Raw genomic sequence first — 17,676 nt, forward strand, 5'->3', positions numbered from 1 at the left:
ATATTATACTTTAATGTTATATTTGAATAAAGACAACAATGTTTATATTTGCTAAAACTGTGTAGATTTTGTATTGGGAGCTCAATAAAAATACATTATTTTAATTTACAGAATAAAACAAGTAATCAAAGCTTGTTTAATTGATTTAATGTATTTAACTGTACAAATGTTTCTGTAGACTTATAACCAATTACAGACTGCCATACAGCAATTTGGTTTAATTGGTAAATGCCTTTTATTGGTAAATGGTAAAGTAACTTCTATTGCAAAAATGGCAATCATAGAAATTGTCACTGTATAACTTTTTGACTTTTCTGTGGCTTTTCTTTTTTTTTCGTCTGACACTGAAGGTTTTGTCCACCCGTATAGTAGCAGTGAAGGCATCTCTGTGTAAGCTGTCATCTGCCACTGCAGCAAGAGCATGTGACTTCCATGCAAAACTGCTCCTCATTGCCATCAGCTCCACGCTGAAGTCGTTACTGAGACCTCATGTGCTTAACACCCCGGATAAAAGTCCTGGAGACAGACTGTCTGAGATCTGTGCCAAAAACACTGACACTGGTAAGAATCCACCACCATAATTAATACTTCAGTATAGGCTTGTTCCAATTATTGAGTAATCACCTGACTGTGGTCATTTGTGATATTTTAAAGTTGTTTCATTGAAGCAATTTCATATTTTACATTTCAGCTATCTAAATAAAGGAAATTTAAGCGTTTGTAGAAATGACAACAAATTGTATTGTAACATTGTACTGTCTCCATTTCTGTGGTTGTAGGAAGACAAAGTATAAAATATAAAAGAAATTTAAATATAGAAGGAAAGGTCTTAAGGGTTTAATCAGTTTATTATATATTATATTATGTTATATTATGTTTTTAAAAATATAGTATTTAAAAAAATTGTGTTCTTATATACAGTATTGGGGTGATTCCAAACTTTTTATTGATGAGAATTTACATTACATTACAAAAAACACAAAGGACATATGATGAATTCCATCAATATGGACAGTATATAAATTGCATCCATAATGTTTCCTTTTTAAAGAATTATTCATTCATTCATTTTCTTTTCGGCTTAGCCCCTTTATTAATCTGGGGTCGCCACAGCGGAATGAACCGCCAACCTATCTAGCACATTTTTACGCTACTGATGCCCTTCCAGCTGCAACCCATCCCTGGGAAACATCCACACACACTCAAACACTATGGACATTTTACCCTACCCAATTCACCTGTACTGCATGTCTTTGGACTGTGGGGGAAACCGGAGCACCCGGAGAAAACCCATGCGGGAGGATGGCATATGCTCCTAATAGACTAAGTAATATTAAAAAAAAAAACAGCACGTCGTTATTATGGGAATATCTTGATTTCAAAGTCATAGACACCAAGCAAAACCAGCACCTTAAAAAGCACCATAGGCGGCTATAAGAGTAGTGTCTTGCTAAAAAATTAACTAAAAGTATTGAAAGTGACACTTAATCAAGTACCAAGCAATAGCAAAGTACAATTTCAGAGTTGTTTGCTAATATAAGTTAGTATCTTTTAAGTTCCTTTTTTTAAATAACTCTAAATGCATTTTAGCAATTAGAAGCTACTATAAAGATTATTGAGCTGAAGTTTGACTACAAAATTGAATCATCAAAATTGTAATATCTTTAAAAAAAAAAAGTGTAGTATGGTATTTTCCCCAAATCGCACAGCCCTATCACCAAATTAATAATTATGACAGACCTACATAGAATGAATCTTTGCATTCTCCTATCCACACACATTTATTGTTGTTTTGACACTAAGCACATCTTTTAATCTGTTAATATGTGTTCAGACATTGATAAGGTGATGATCAACCTGAAGACAGAGGAGTTTGTTCTGGATGGACCACCCCTCCAGTCCCTTCAGCAGCTTATTCAGTGGGTCGGAGACTTTGTTCTGTACCTGCTGGCCAACCTTCCCAACCAGGTGAGCTCAGCTGTGATGATCTTTACTGATGATCTGAGGCCTTTTACACAGAATGCATTTTTCTTCTCCAACCCTCTACTTTTGTATTGCTTTTTTAATGTTAAGACATGCTAGACAGACATATTTGACCATTACACTTGCTTCTCGTGTCTTTTAAACAGTGGTGGTAAGAGTACAAAAAAATTGTACTCAATTACAAGTACTGTTACATTGCTGAAATTGTACTCAATTACAAGTAAAAGTACTGGTGTTAAAAAGTACTCAAGTAAAAGTACAAATTACTCTTCGTAAAAACTACTCAAATTACAAAATTACAAATTACTTTTTTAGCTTGGCGGTATTGGTGGAATTATCCATAAATCCGGAGTCAGACAAGATTTAGGCAGTAAAACACATTTTACATAACACATCTAAAGATACTATAAACACTTTTTAAACTGTGTAAACAGCATTAATTATAGATTATAATTATATAGCACCTATAGAGGAAACCCATGCCAACATGGGGAGAACATGCAAACTCCACACAGAAACACCAACTGACTCAGACAGGGCTTCAACCAACAAACTGTTTGCTTTGAGGCGATAGCGATACCCACTGCGCACCATGATTATTTTACAAAAACAATGTTTTGCTATTTTGAGTATAAAGATAACAGAAATATGCACAAATGCACGACTTCTTATCATTTCAAATGATGCCTCTTTTATCTGTACGATCAATAGATGATTTAATATATAAAAAATAAACACTTGCAAATTATGGAGAAACTTTGTTAATTACCTAATTCGCCAACTGAACCGTCAGAAACCACAAAACAACACTGCCTAGTGCCTAAACATATTATTAATAAATTAAATATCACACAAATTAAGTTATGTCTTCTTACCATAATGTTTTTTTTCAGATTATAGACTGAAGTCTTGTAAAAAAAAAAAGGGTTTCTGCAGATATCGTAATGTCAAATGTAAGACTTTTTAAGACTACGTCATATCTTTAATATTGTTCAAGATTTTAAAAATAATTATTTTTCATTATTTTTATAATTTATTATGATTACAAAGTTGGGTGACGGGGTGGGGCAGTGGGTAGCGCTCTCGACTCAAGGCAAAAAGGTCGCTGGTTCAAGCCTTGGCAGGGTCATTTGGCATTTCTGTGTGGAGTTTGCATGTTCTCCCCGTGTTTGCATGGGTTTGCTCAAGATGCTCCGGTTTTCCCCACAGTCCAAACACATGCATTTTAGGTGAATTAGGTAAGCTAAATTGTCTGTTGTTGTAAATGAGAACGGGTTGCAGCTGGAAGGGCATCCGCTGTGTAAAACATATGCGGGATAAATTGGCGGTTCATTCCGCTGTGGCGACCCCAGATTAATAAAGGAACTAAGCCAAAAAGAAAATTAATGAATGATTGTAATGAATGAAATCTTTTCAAGATTTTTTAAATCAAAGTTTGATGCATCACTCACTTTTGTTTATATCACGGACAGTTCTACCTGTTAAAGTTAAATATCAATGACAACAGAACATGGGTTACTCTACAATTATTATTTTTTTATTCTGGCAAGAATAATAGCAAAAAAAAATTTTTTTTTTGCCCACTCAACAATTGACACATTATTGTCTGGCTAGTTTCTGTCCTCTACTAATGAGCTGAAAAGGCAATAATGGTCCAACAATCCTGTCCATCATCACCAATAAAGCCTAGAAATTGGGCTTCAGTATACTGTAAGCTGATGGGTTCATATATTATTTTCCAGTTATCAAATACTTAATTTGTTCCTTAATTTTTGTTACATTGCTTTAACTTCAAAATGATCCATCAGTGTAAAACCTATAAATGGTGGAAAAACATATTCTGTAATCTTAAAACCACCTGGGTCTCCACTTTTGCCATGGCCTCTTTTTTGTTGTAACAAACTTATCCCCCAGGTTTTTCCAAACTTTAACAAAACACTTCCTTTCCATGGCTGTTGCAATTTCTAGCCAAGAATTATCGGTCATCTGGTTATCTCTTTGTCCACGCATGGTCGGATAGTTAAGATGTCTGTACAGTCGTACTGTTACAAACAAAATCTCTTCAAAGTGATTCAAATTCAACTCAAATCTAGCACGGCGCCGCGCGAACTGTTCACCCGAAATCATGTCGCGCGCATCCAAAGTGAACCTCCGCAAACACGGCGATGACGTCACATTCGCCGCGCGCACTGAGCTATTGCATGCTGGGCTTATTTGTAGTTTTAATACTGCAAATTACAATAGGACTAGTGAAATAAAGAACTACACCACCACGAAACCAAGCAACAACAAAAAATTATATTAAATGAGCATTAGAAGTAGCGTTACATGTACATCGGAAAAATAAGACATGTGCAAACATATTTCAGATCTAGAACAGCGAATTTAAGACTTTTTAAGGGCTAAAATTTAGATGTTTATATTTTAGACATTTTAAGACCCCACAGAAACCCTGTGTAAGCCGGATGGCACAGCCGAGGGCAGGTTTCATCCACTTATTTTTGCGCTTTTTGGATATGCACATAAAACGGTAGATGGAAACGCTATAATGCGCATATATTTTGAAAATGTGTGTGAATGGACAAACCAGCAGGCTAAGCACATTGTAAAACATCTAAAGTGTTGTTTTGGTCATTCTAAACCGCCTCAACCATTTCAGTATTATATTATATTAATAATGACCTCCAGAATTGTCAAGAGTTTCTGCACTCCGTAGGTGAACAGCTCCTCCGGGTGTGGCCATGCATTCATCCTCTGCTATTTCTTCCTCATTTCTTCTGTCTTACATCTCCATATGTCAATTGATAACTTTGTGATTGTATGATGACGGTCACGTAAATCTGCAGTAGCCTGAACTTGTTTTTCGGTTCAAATAATGTACCAGGCTTTTCATTGGTCCGTTAAGATCAGCTTTTTTTATTGGCTACCGAAATGCTGGTCAGTGCGTGGCTGAAATATTAATTTATTGACAGTACTCTGTAACGAATTGTGATTATAAAAGTAACGAAGTAGATTACTCAGCTTAATTTGTACTCAAGTACAAGTAAAATTACAGGCTTAAAATTCTACTCATGAAAGTACAATTACACCAAAAATGTACTTAATTACAGTAACGTGAGTAGTTGTAATTCGTTACTCCCACCACTGCTTTTAAAGCACCACGCACGTGACAATTCGGAGATGATTTGAGCCGTGGATGCGTTAAAATATTAAAACTCCTGTGACTAGATCGTATGTGACCGGCCAATAGGATGTGATGTATTCCAGTGTTGTCCAATCAGATCTGTGTATGCGAGAATAATTTTTTCATGAAATTAAAAATTTAAATATTTTCTTTCTTAGTTTTTGAATCAGAAAAAAAAGTTTATAAAAACCCACATTTTTATTCATAAATGGGTAATAATAGTTTTTTTTTAAAGAGCCCCATTATGCATTAAAAAGGTCATATTTTGACAACAACAGTCTGATATGCTTGCAAAGTCAAAAAACACTTTCATTGTCATAATAAGCATTTATTTTTACCTAATTATCCTTACGATTCCCATCTCAAACCCCTCCTTAGCGAGATGCTAATCTGCACTGATTGGTCCGATGATCCAGTCTTTTGTGATTGGTCAACTGCGTTCACTGCGTTAAAGCAATGCAGTTAAACACCATCATATAGCTCTATTCTTAACCATAAGTAAAACAGTGACACACGTTCAGTATTAATCCACACAGTGACAAAAGCTGACTATTATGAAACTTGACCGCCGCACGTGTTTAAATCTGTAAACACAGCGGCACGCATCACATTTTCAACGTGGTTTTAGATGCGATATGTTAATACAAAGAGATATATTAATATAAAGAGATATGTTAATATAAAGAGATACAGTACAAGCCGCGTGGAGCGGTTACAAAAATACAAACAAAATTAAATACATAATTTGCAAGCTTGAGAAAACAAGGAGGCAAACATTTTAATCGCACTTACTTACACTTGTGAAATGGAGGAAGAAACCAATCCATTAACTGTATGCTGTAAAATGCCTGTCAAGCTCTGACAAAGTCCCATACATCTATAGCCTTCCTTTCACAAACGGCTGACGAATGCACTGTTGTAAGCATGTAGATTGCTGTAGCACTTGTCAGAAAAATTACTGGAACACAGCACAAGGCTGGGACTATAATGCTGAGGTATTTTTGCAAAAATAAACTTAAACCACTGACTGAATGGGTAGGGAAAATAACACTTAACTTTCCCTCACACTTCAGAGCACAGCATCTTCACGACATGTTTCAGCCAGAATCTGCTACAGTGTTTTTCTTCCTCTTTTTCTTTTTGCAGTGTTTGTGGGCAGAACCGGGAGTTTCAATTTTCCCGGGTCTGTGCGTGCAACAAATGGGCGATGCTTGAGTGCTGACACGGCTAAAGATTTGTTACCACAGCGATTCATTTGAACCACAATAAGACTACTCTTTTATAGTTGAATCAATAGTTTTAAACATGGTGCACTTTCAGGTTTAAGCTTTAGCTTGGTATTTCACTTCACTTAGAGCTGTGTTACACACTGCATGGAAGGTCATTTTCAAAAACTGATAATAGGGGCTCTTAAATGCTATCTCCACATTTACTTTAAAATTTTAAGTAGCCTATGAATTACTAGTATTCATTCATTCGATCATTCATTCAACCATAGTGAACGCACAGAAGGCTCTTGCTTTTGCGTTCTTTTATTTCAGACACTATGAGAATCGAGAATCGACAAAACTGAAAATTCTGTGAGACTGCCACAAGTGGGCGTATTTTGACAGTCGTGTCTGAATGTCATATGTGGTGGAAAGGTGGTTTAATGGTCTGTTGTTGTTATTATATCACATTCATAACATCGCATCACATGGATCTTGTGCTATGCTTTTTTTTTTTAACCCATTCCTGAGCGCAGCATCAACCGTATTTAGAAGCAAAGATGCATTCGCTGTGAATGAGGCCTTAAACTATGGTCACACTAAAGTTTGAGAATGTAAAATTTTGATATGCGGGATAAAACAAGATAATTTGACATTTACTGCATATTATACAACCTTAACCTTAGTATTTCTTTACAGAGAGGTCTTCTATTGGTCTCGAATTTATGTGATGCGTTCACCAAGCTTGAACTTTGGGAAACAGTGACATGCGAATATTGTAGCATGAGTATGAATGAAAGTGTATGGGGTAAAAAGTGCAGTGTGATTGGCTTTAAGTTGGATTTTCTTTTTTCAGGGCTCCATTGTGCGTCCAGGGTTTGGGTTCTTGCGTGACGGTGCGTCTCTGGGCATGCTAAGAGAGATGCTGGTGATGATCCGTATTTGGGGCCTTCTGAAACCAGGCTGTTTGCCCATTTACACAGCCACATCTGACAACCAGGACAGCATGTTTCTGCTCTTCCGCCTGCTCACCAAACTCTGGCTCTGCTGTGAGTTTGCCCTTCTGCCACTTTTTGCGCAAAGCTTTTCCACATCCTAAAAAAATGTATGTCTGTTTTCTTGTTTTCTTTGGATGACAGCTCGAGATGAGAGTCACCCGCAGGACCCTGATGAGACATTGATTGATGAGTGCTGTCTGTTGCCCAGTCAGCTCCTTGTACCCAGCATGGACTGGCTGCCCATCAATGATGGTGTCATTACTAAGATCCAGGGCAAACACCAGCTCAGATTGCAGTTCGGCAAACCGTACACCCTGCCTGGGGTCAACCCCAATGCACAAGTGGAGATTTTCAGGTCAGTGATACTGGATTTCATAAAGTGATTTTTAGGGGCTTTGAACTGGAGATTATTACAATTGTAGAGCTGTCAACTGGAGAAACTGAACTATGGCTTGTTTCCAATGAGTGGTATGGTTCTGTATAGGATGGTATGTATTTATTTCTGTTTCTAATGTCTGTACCATACTATTATGTAAGGATGCTTTCGAAAGAGTACCTAGCCCAACAGTATGGTACCAAAAGAGTGGAGTCAGACTTGCTTCTGAAGGATATTGACTTATAGAAAATGACAATTTTATAAATACACTACTGAACCACAACGCCTTAATAAATATGGATGCCACAATACTCAATAAAATATTAAACTGCATAATTTTAAACCATAAGATTTGAGAAATGCCCTTATCTGAACATGTAAAAGAATGTTACAATGCAAAAATAGCTTCTCAATCGTAAAACTCAATTATGTCTAATAATTGTGAACAACTTGACGAGTTTTCAACCGAATTTGCCTTATTCCCTGTTTACACTAAAACGTTTTAATTATAAAATGGTGTTTTTGAATGAAAACGATCCACGTACACACTAGCGTTTCACCTAGAGTTTCTGAAAAGTTCCCTATCCACACTACACCTCTGAAAACGCACATCACGTGACCACACAAACATTCTGGCATGCACTGCAGCGTATGCGGAAGTCTGAGCTGGCAGGCAGTCAGCTGGGGCCTCATGTACTAAGACTTGCGTGGAAATCATACTAAAACATTGCGTACGCACAAAGCTGTAAATGTGCGTACGCAGAAAAAAATTCAGATAGATGAAACACTGCGTATGCCGAATCTCACGCATATTCTTTTGTACATCTGAATGAACGTGAAACTGAGCGCAACATGCACGAGCACAAAACCCCTCCCTGCCTCCTCCCCCGTATGAATATGCAAATGACTCTACTTTGGCAAAACCCAACGAAAAAGCAAAGGCAAAAGCAAGCAAGAAGAGAAACTTTGAACAAAATGTGAATTGGAGGTGCTGCTTTCAGAGGTAGACCGGAGGAAAATGGTGTTATTTGCAAATTTGTCCTCCAGAATTAACAACAAAAGAAAAAAATAGAATGGGGAGAGTTTAGCTGATGCGGTTAACATAGTTGGGTCTGAACATCGCACTGTGGAGTTAAAAGAGAAATAGTGTGATTTATAGGTGTAAAATGTTGCAGCACCCTCAACAGTCTCAGTGGCACAGCTCGTAAGATGCATGTTAACATGTTTTGACACGTTCGAGCATGAACTCGGTTCAAATCCAGCGTCTGATGAACTCATTCTTCTTTTTCCCCCCGCTACATATCAGATTTTGCCTACTATTTATCACGAGAAAGACAAGTAGGAATCGTTAATAAGTTTGTGCATCATATTTTATTTGCACATTTAGTGAATGGAAATGTTTCTGATTCACGCATGCAAATTCATCTTCAGATAGTGTCTTTATAGCAATGTGCATGCAGTAGATAGCTCGGATTACATTGGGAAAACAGGCGACCGCTGCAAATTGAGCTTTAATGTTTGGCTGGTCAAATGTATGGTATGGAAACCTTATATACCTGCTAGATGAACCCGTCTCATACAGCTGCCATTGCAAGGCTCAGACACTTTGTAGAGAGGAATTTAACACAACTGCCTCTAGGAGTCGCCAATGGAAATATAACACACACGCACAAAAAATGTGCGTACACCAGCCAAGAAGCTGGCGTGGAGCTGCGCGCATTCCCACGTTCAGTTCATTGTTAGTAAATCCAAACGTGAGTGATTCTGAGCGAAACCTGGCGTACGCAAAGTTTTTGTGCGTACGCAGCGTTGATACATGAGGCCCCAGGTGCTTTAATCACACGTTCACCGGTTGAGAGAAGGGCACGTTGGACAGTTCATCAAGGTTCTACGGCTGGACCCTCAACTCATTATAGTTGTATAACATGATATTGTCTCTATCTAACGACTCTTCGTTAGTTTAAATCTATTACTTGTTTTTAGGTAATGTGTTTTGCCTGAATGCAAAGATAAGTTAATATATTAATTTATGTAACTACATAAATTGCCATTACTGATCATTAAAACTTATGTTCAGCAAAAGAGACAGGGTATGTTTTGTATTTTTCACTGAAAATGAAAGAGGCAGTTCTGTTATAGGCTCCATTTTCTGTTATAAAAATGCATAAAGTGAAGATGTAGTCATATAAATAGCCTATGTAGCTGCACGAACATTGTTGGTGTCTGTTAAGTTGTTAATATCAAAATGAAAATAGACAGTTCCTTATATCATGTTGTCATGTTATTGTTGAGATAGTGAAACAACATAGCCTGGGTGATGTAAATGACTTTATAAAGTACACTATTCCGTTTAAAGATTTTCTCGACGTGTCAGGAGTTTGTTTTCCATATCAAACTTGCGAAGTTTGAACTTACAAGGAAAGGATGCAAGACTTAAATTTGTGTACTTAATATTGAGAAAAAGCCCCAATCAGATGGAATCAAAACATTGTATTTTAGTGCATTTAAACAAAACAGATTTATTAAACATAAATATTTATCAAAATGATGTTTTATTTACCAAATATATTTAGAAATTGAAAGAAAACACAATAAATTCAAACAAAATATTGTAAAAAAAAAAAATTTAAATCTACAAAATTAACAAAATTTTTACTTTTTTTTTTTTTTTTTTTTTTTTTGCTTCTCTTGATTTTTCCTCTTTTTAAAATTTGTATTTAATATTTTTTATAACATAAATTTGTACGTACTAGTTTTTGGACCGTTATTTTAAGTAACTTTTTTAGCTTCAGATTTTGCTTCAGTATTGACTAATCTAATGTATTAAATTATGCGCGGCTCTCGGTCCCACCCACACTCATCAGCGATACCAAGCCAACCAATCACAGAGCTTGTGCTACATGTTGTTGCGACGTGTAGTTGAATTTTTTTGAGGTGGGCATCAGCGTTGGCAACAGCCACTGCCAGGCCTATGCGTCCATGTGCAGGCTGCGCCTGAGCATACGCGTGTGCTTGACATAGAAGTACAAATCAGGCTTTACTCATTGTTGGACATTTATATTTCTGCGTGCTGTTTGTGTTGCTCTGCAATAACACTTCCAAAACGCTAGTTGGCAGTGAGGTTATTATGTTCTTTTGTGTCGAGTTTCTTCGCTGGTGATTTGTTTTTTCTGAACGCTACCTTAATATAGACATAACTCAAACTTGCTCATTTTGAGGCAGGAACTGGCGAACATGCAACAACTTTAATCATAAGGTAAACACTAGGGATGTAACAATATTGTAAATACCGTCATACCGCAATAGTAATTTTTTTCAATATTACCGTAGGCGCATGACTCAATAAAACTATATTTCTGAGAAAAGTTTGCTTAGGGGAATTAACTACAATTCCCATCAGCCAAGGCGTGGCCATCATCCTTTGCGGTCTGTTGTCACTACAGATCCAGTAATGCGGAAAAGGAGTGTGTTGCTAGTAGCGGGGATGAAAAAGAGATGGAAATGATTGAACCTAAAGCGGTTTTTAAATCGGATGTGTGGAAGCATTTCGGTTTCTTTCTAAAAAGATACGAAAAAGGAGAAAAGGTGACAGACAAAGAAAGAAACAGTATGCAGGCACTGTCAGACTGTGGTGAAATATAAGTCAACCAATGATACGACTACGACTAAAAACAGTCATGGGGACTGCGGAACACAGCACACTTGTTAGATTGATGCAGACATTGACTTGTACCGCAAAGAGACCTCTAGTCTATCTCACTCATGGCTTGTCCTCTCAAGTGGTGGAAAGACAATGCACAACGTTACCCACTGCTGTCAACCTTGGCTAAATCATATCTCTCTGTCCCAGAAACCTCTGTCCCAAATGAGAGGGGTTTTTTCTGTTGCAGGGGGACATTGTTAATGCCCAGAGATCCCAGCTTTTACCAGATTATAGTTATATGATCATTTTCCTTAAAAAACCCATCTCTATCTGAGTAAGTGCGTGATTAAATGTTAAATGTGATGAGTTTTCAACAATACTAAATTGAACTTTATATGGTTTATTAGTTTTTTGTTATTAAAATTGAAAAATTGAAGTTCCTGTTTCGAAACTTACAGATAGATGGCTAATCTGTATGTCATTGATATGTTCAGTGCTAAGGTAAATAAACACTTTTGGCACTTTTTTTCAAATCTTTTCATTAGTTTTGTTTTTCCTGTAAATTATTCAATAAATACCGTACTGTGCCTTTCACAACGAGGTACTATTGTACCGTGAAATTCTGATACCGTTACATCCCTAGTAAACACAAAACAAAACTTTCCATCTGGAGCTCCTTCATGGGACTCCACATTCTTAAACACTCGCTCCAACAGTTTCGCACGGCTCTTTATCCCACCCACACTTATCAGCACTACCAAACTGACCAATCACAGAGCTTGCGATACGCGTTGTTAAATTTTTTGTGCGTCAGCGATGGTTACAGGCAAGGGCTATGTAACCACATGCAGGCTGCACCACAGTATACATTTCCTAACTATAAGAATCCTTTGCATCTGTGATACACAAGGAAGGCACCTAACCCCTGATTGCTCCCAGGGTGGTGTAAGCAATAGCTGGCCACTGCTCTGGTTGTGTGCTCAGAGTTTGTTTGTGTGCTCTCACTACTCACCCATAATGTGTGTGTGCACTTGGATGGGTCAAAATCAAGGATCTATTACGAGCATGAGTAAAACCATTCTTGTCTTGTCAGTATTCACTTGCTTGTGCACTTGTGCAAGTCCTTTAATTAAGGCAGTACTATTTGGGACAGTGAAAATTGTTTTTGAAAGTCTAATTGTTGCTAGTGGTTAATTCAGTGTTGGTTTTGGTGGTCTATTCACAGAAGTCCAGCGTCACAGAGAGTGGATCACCTGCGATGTTTACATCTGGGCATCTCTCCAACCGAGGATAGCAAAGCTTGCACAAGGTATCACATTAGAATTATTCCTCTAATTAATTTAAAGTAATTCATGAATAAATATATTTTTACATGCTCCATTTTTTTAATGTCTGTGATGATTCCTCTGCAAATATGCATGCATGTGATGTCAACATAGTAATATTTTATATATTTTTCATCCTGAGTTATTGTATGCGCAACAAAAAATATCACTGCTGAATACAGTTGGTTCTAAGAATAGTAAGTTATACTGGAACTGTTATAATTAAATGACACTTGTACAGAGAGACTGCCTTGAAAACTCTATATTTAGCACAGCAGCACTAGCCAATGAGGTCTTGTCTCTCGGAACTGTTTAGGTGCGGCTGTGTCACCATGTTAAGATCTCCAAATAAAACAAATGCCACGAGACAATGGGAGCAGCGTTGGATCAAGAACTGTCTGTGTGGAGGTCTCTGGAGAAGAATCCCCTCCACATTAAGCTAAAGACCACACCATTTGGAAATGTTAAAGCAGCATGGGTCTCCTATTATAAACCAATGTATAGAAATGCACAATAAAACAGGCCACCATATTTTTAAAATATGTCCTACAGGACTTACAGTATTTCCCAGTCAATTTGTCTGAGAGTGAATGCTGTATATTTTTTTCCAGTTGTAAATATGAATTGTGTGAATTGTTTGTAATTTTGTAGTATGTGATATAATTTTTTGTAATAAATAAAATGACAAATGTCATTATAAAATTGAGTGTCATTCGACATCCATAAGGAGGTGCTAAACCTGACAAACCTGCTCGGTTATATAATCCATCATTCTTATTCCCTGATAAAACAGTATCATGTGTTGGTTCAGTTTACACAGAACACGTCTGTCCACAACTGTCTATTAGAATGACCACTTACCTATTGACAGCCATTTTAATACTGCATGATTTAACTGTCACTGTATGATTAAGTGTGCATGGGAAATCGAGAGGAAAATCGGTTGGCCAGCCGCTGTGCTTTGGCTATGACTCAAGCGGTCATCACGGCATGGGCTGCTCAGCAGAGACATGGCCAGTGGGCCGCTGGGCATTTCTCCAGGCCTTCAATGGCAGCAGCTTGCTGGAGGTTCACACTTTTCGCATCCATAAAACCAGAGTGTTTACCCTTATTCATGCCATCTAGAAGCAAGCAAAGAAAATTCATTTCTAGATCAGATCTTTTTTTAAAATTATTTTATACTTTTTTCTTATCTCTACATAAGATTTTAACCTGCACAGCTGTTTCAAATGTGTACACTCACTGGCCACTTTATTAGGTATACCTGTCCAACTGCTCGTTAACACAAATTTCTTATCAACCAATTGCACGGCAGCAACTCAATGCATTTAGACATGTAGACAAACTGCGCATCAGAATGGGGAAGAAATGTGTTTTAAGTGACTTTGAATAAAAAAAATAGCGAGTGAGTGGGAGTTCTGTGGGCGGAAATGCCTTGTAGATGCCAGAGTTTAGAAGAGAATGGCCAGACTGGTTCCAGCTGATAGAAAGGCAACAGTAACAGATGATCATCTCTAAACGCACAACAAGTCAAATCTTGAAGCGGATGGACTACAGCAACAGAAGATCACACAGAGTGCCACTAATGTCAGCTAAGAACAGGAAACAGGCTACAATTCGCACAGGCTCACCAAAATTGGACAATAGAAAACTGGGAAAAGGTTGCCTGGTCTGATGAGTCTCAGTTTCTGCTGAGCCATTTAGATGGTAGTCAGAATTTAGCGTCAACAACATGAAAGCATGGGTACATCCTGCCTTGTATCAATGGTTCAGGCTGGTGGTGGTGGTGGAGGTGAGGGACATTTTCTTGGGACACTTAAGGCCCATTAGTACCAATTGAGCATTGTGTTAACACCACAGCCTACTTGAGCATTTTTGCTGACCATGTCCATCTGTTTATGACAACAGTATACCCATCTTCTGATGGCTACCTCCAGCAGGATAATAGGACATTTCATAAAGGGTGAATCATCTCAGACTTGTTTCTTGAATATGACAACGAGTTCACTGTACTCAATTGGCCTTCACAGTCAATAGAGCACCTTTAGGATGTGGTGGAACGGGAGATTCGCATCATGGATGTGCAGTGGTGTAAAGTAACTAATTACAAATACTCTAATTACTGTGATTAAGTACTTTTTCTCAGGAATTGAATTTACAAAGTAGTTTTAAAAATGTGTACTTTTACTATAATTTGAGTAAATTTTTTGTGCTGTATCTGTACATTTACTCCACTACTTTCCTTCAACTTGCAGTGTCTACTTTATTATTTCTTGTGTATGGGGATTAGAAAAATCAGTCCTGTAATTCCTGTCCAATTAAATCACACATAGAAGGTAAATCACATCATAATGAACTACCTTAAGACATGGGTGATTTATAAATGCAGCAAACAGTTTTGAAGCATTAAAAGTGTACAAAAAGATGTCCAAAATCTTTACATGCATTGACCCAGAGACTGTTTAGATGCATGTCACTGATGAGATGATGACAGATGTTTGCTGTAAAATGACCAAAATTGCCTTAAACACTCAGCAAGCACAAGACATCAACATGACGTCAGATTGACGTTGTACCCCAATGTCGTGGGGACGTTCCATTTTGTTTGATATTTACTATGATCTTCTATGTAAAGCTGCTGTGACACAATTTACATTGTAAAAGCACTATACAAATAAAGGTGAATTGAATTGAATTGAATTGAAATGAAAATCAGGTTAATGTCAGAACTCAATATCAGACCAATGTTAATGTCCAACCTAAAACCAACCAAATATCAACGTCTGATGATGTTGAAGTTGTGTGAACATTACCACTATGACGTCTATCAGATGTTGGATTGTGGTTGCCCTACCTGAGGAATAAATGTCAGTATTTGACGTCAATATGAATGTTGGCTCGAAGTTTTGGTCACTTTCTAACACAACCTAAAATCGACCAAATATCAATGTCATTTGATGTCATTATTGGACATCAAAATAACGTTATCCTTAGACACTGGTTAGACATTGAATTTTGGTCACTTGACATTACAATCTAAATCTAACCTAATATTAACGTCCTGTGACGTTGTGTGCCTGCTGGGCAGTAACTACATGCACTACAGAATGTTTGCACACATCAACAAATTACATGTAAACGCATCAGCTTTTCACAGCGTAATACTCACTACTCATGCATACTTTTAAAAGGGCTACTTTTTACTCATACTTTGAGTAATATTTAGATACTTTTACCTTACTTGCACTACATTTTTAGGCAAGTAATGGTACTTTTACTTGAGTATGATTTTTCAGTACTTATTCCACCACTGTGGATGTGAGGCTGACAAGTCTGCAGCAACTGCGTGATGCTATTATGTCAATTTGGGCCAAAATCTCTGAAGAATATTTTCAGTACCTTGTTGAGTCTATGCCAAGAATGATTAAGACAGATCTGAAGGTAAAAGTGAGTCCAAACCGGTACTAACACAATAAAGTGGCTGGTGAGTGTGTATAATAATAAAGTTAGAAAATCAGTTCTGCTATCACAATATGTGATGTCTGAAGGATGGTGGAACACAATATATAAAAAACAGCTGGTAATAAAAAAAAAATATATATAGAAAATGTGTTTAAAAGATTGTTTTTAAATGTTTTTAATCATTTCTACTGCCTGCAAACTGTGTTGTTTGTTCACAGTACTGGAAAGTAATTATAAATAAGGGAGGAATTTCATATAATAATAATTTTATAAATATGTTGAATATGTACATTTATAAACACATTTTATAAACAAAGACTGTTTGCTTTTACAATTTTTACAATCTTCATCTATTTAATATATAAATTGCCGTGATGAACATGTATCATGTTTTATTTAGTGACTGCTGATGGGCTATTCTTAATATAAAAAAATTATCATTTTTATTGTATGATTATTCCAGATTTATTTTACATTATTTATTTGCCTATATCTTGAAAACATAAATACAATTCAGCATGCACTGGGGCGGTTTGCTGCCGAGTGTGATGCAGCTGGGATGAGAATCAGCACCTCCAAGTTCGAGGCCATGGTGCTCCATGGGAAAAAAGGTGGTTTTGCCATCTCCAGGTTGGAGGAAAATCCTTACCCCAGGTGGAGGAGTTTAAGTATGTCGGGGTTATTAAACGTAAGGATGAAACATAAGATTGACAGGCGGATTGGTGCAGCGGCAGCAGTAATGCGTTCAATGTACCAGTCCGTTGTAGTGAAAAAGGAGCTGAGCCAAAAGGCAAAGCTCTTGATTTACCGGTCAATCTACGTTCCTACTCTCACCTATGGTCATGAGCTTTGGGTCATGACCGAAAGGAGAAGATCTCGGATACAAACGGCCGAAATGAGTTTCTTACGAAGGGTGGCAGGGCGCAATCTTATGGATAGGGTGAGGAGCTCTGACACCCGAGAGGAGCTTGAAGTAGAGCCGCTGCTCCTCCACATTGAGAAAAGTCAGCTGAGGTGGCTCGGGTATCTGTTTCGGATGCCTCCTGGACCCCTACCTAGGGATATGTTCCAGACATGTCTCACCGAGAGGAGGCCTCTGGGAAGACCCAGGACACGCTGGAAGGACTATGTCTCTCGGCTGGCCTGGGAAAGCCTCGGGACCACCCCAGAGGAGCTGGAGGAAGTGTCTGGGGTTCTCTCCAAAGACTGTTGTTCCGCGACCCGGCCCTGGAAAAGCAGCAGAAAATGAATGAATAAATGAACAATTGAATAAAACAACATAAAATGTACAATTATTTTTATTTATTTATTTAATAATTTATTTTTTATAATTTATTTTAATTATTTATTTATTTTACAATAAAGGCTGTAAAGGCAGCAGTCGATAAACCTTTAGCGAAGGGGACATTATGATATGCATGGGGTGTTTATGAGTGTTTTTATTGACTATAAATGATCCAATAATCTAATCTCCACCCCAAAACCCTGTTATCTAAA

At 37.4% G+C, this 17,676-nt stretch overlaps 1 protein-coding gene and 1 long non-coding RNA gene across 4 annotated transcripts in view; one reads left to right on the top strand and one right to left on the bottom strand.

Moving 5' to 3' along the window:
- The window catches only part of med16 (mediator complex subunit 16), a 39,393-nt gene extending 25,974 nt beyond the window's left edge, over positions 1-13,419 (top strand). For 2 of the 3 annotated variants that reach the window (XM_005155957.4, NM_001199872.1), the window contains exons 9-14: positions 351-561; positions 1,835-1,968; positions 7,232-7,424; positions 7,515-7,728; positions 12,618-12,701; positions 13,034-13,419. In XM_005155957.4, the coding sequence (XP_005156014.1) occupies positions 351-561; positions 1,835-1,968; positions 7,232-7,424; positions 7,515-7,728; positions 12,618-12,701; positions 13,034-13,160 (963 nt within the window). In that variant the 3' untranslated portion in view covers positions 13,161-13,419. Of the gene's footprint in view, positions 1-350; positions 562-1,834; positions 2,132-5,139; positions 7,425-7,514; positions 7,729-12,617; positions 12,702-13,033 lie in introns of all 3 variants that reach the window. The other variant, XR_012386862.1, reaches the window with a different exon arrangement.
- Positions 5,346-10,361, bottom strand: LOC141376571 (uncharacterized). Its single transcript, XR_012387089.1, has 3 exons — positions 9,723-10,361; positions 8,485-9,524; positions 5,346-8,157 (listed from the first exon to the last, which is right to left on the bottom strand). It is a non-coding gene; the product is annotated as an uncharacterized lncRNA (long non-coding RNA).
- Positions 13,420-17,676: the final 4,257 nt, after the last annotated feature.

This window comes from Danio rerio, chromosome 11 (genome assembly GCF_049306965.1).
Source record: "Danio rerio strain Tuebingen ecotype United States chromosome 11, GRCz12tu, whole genome shotgun sequence".
NCBI classification, from domain to species: Eukaryota; Metazoa; Chordata; class Actinopteri; order Cypriniformes; family Danionidae; genus Danio; species Danio rerio.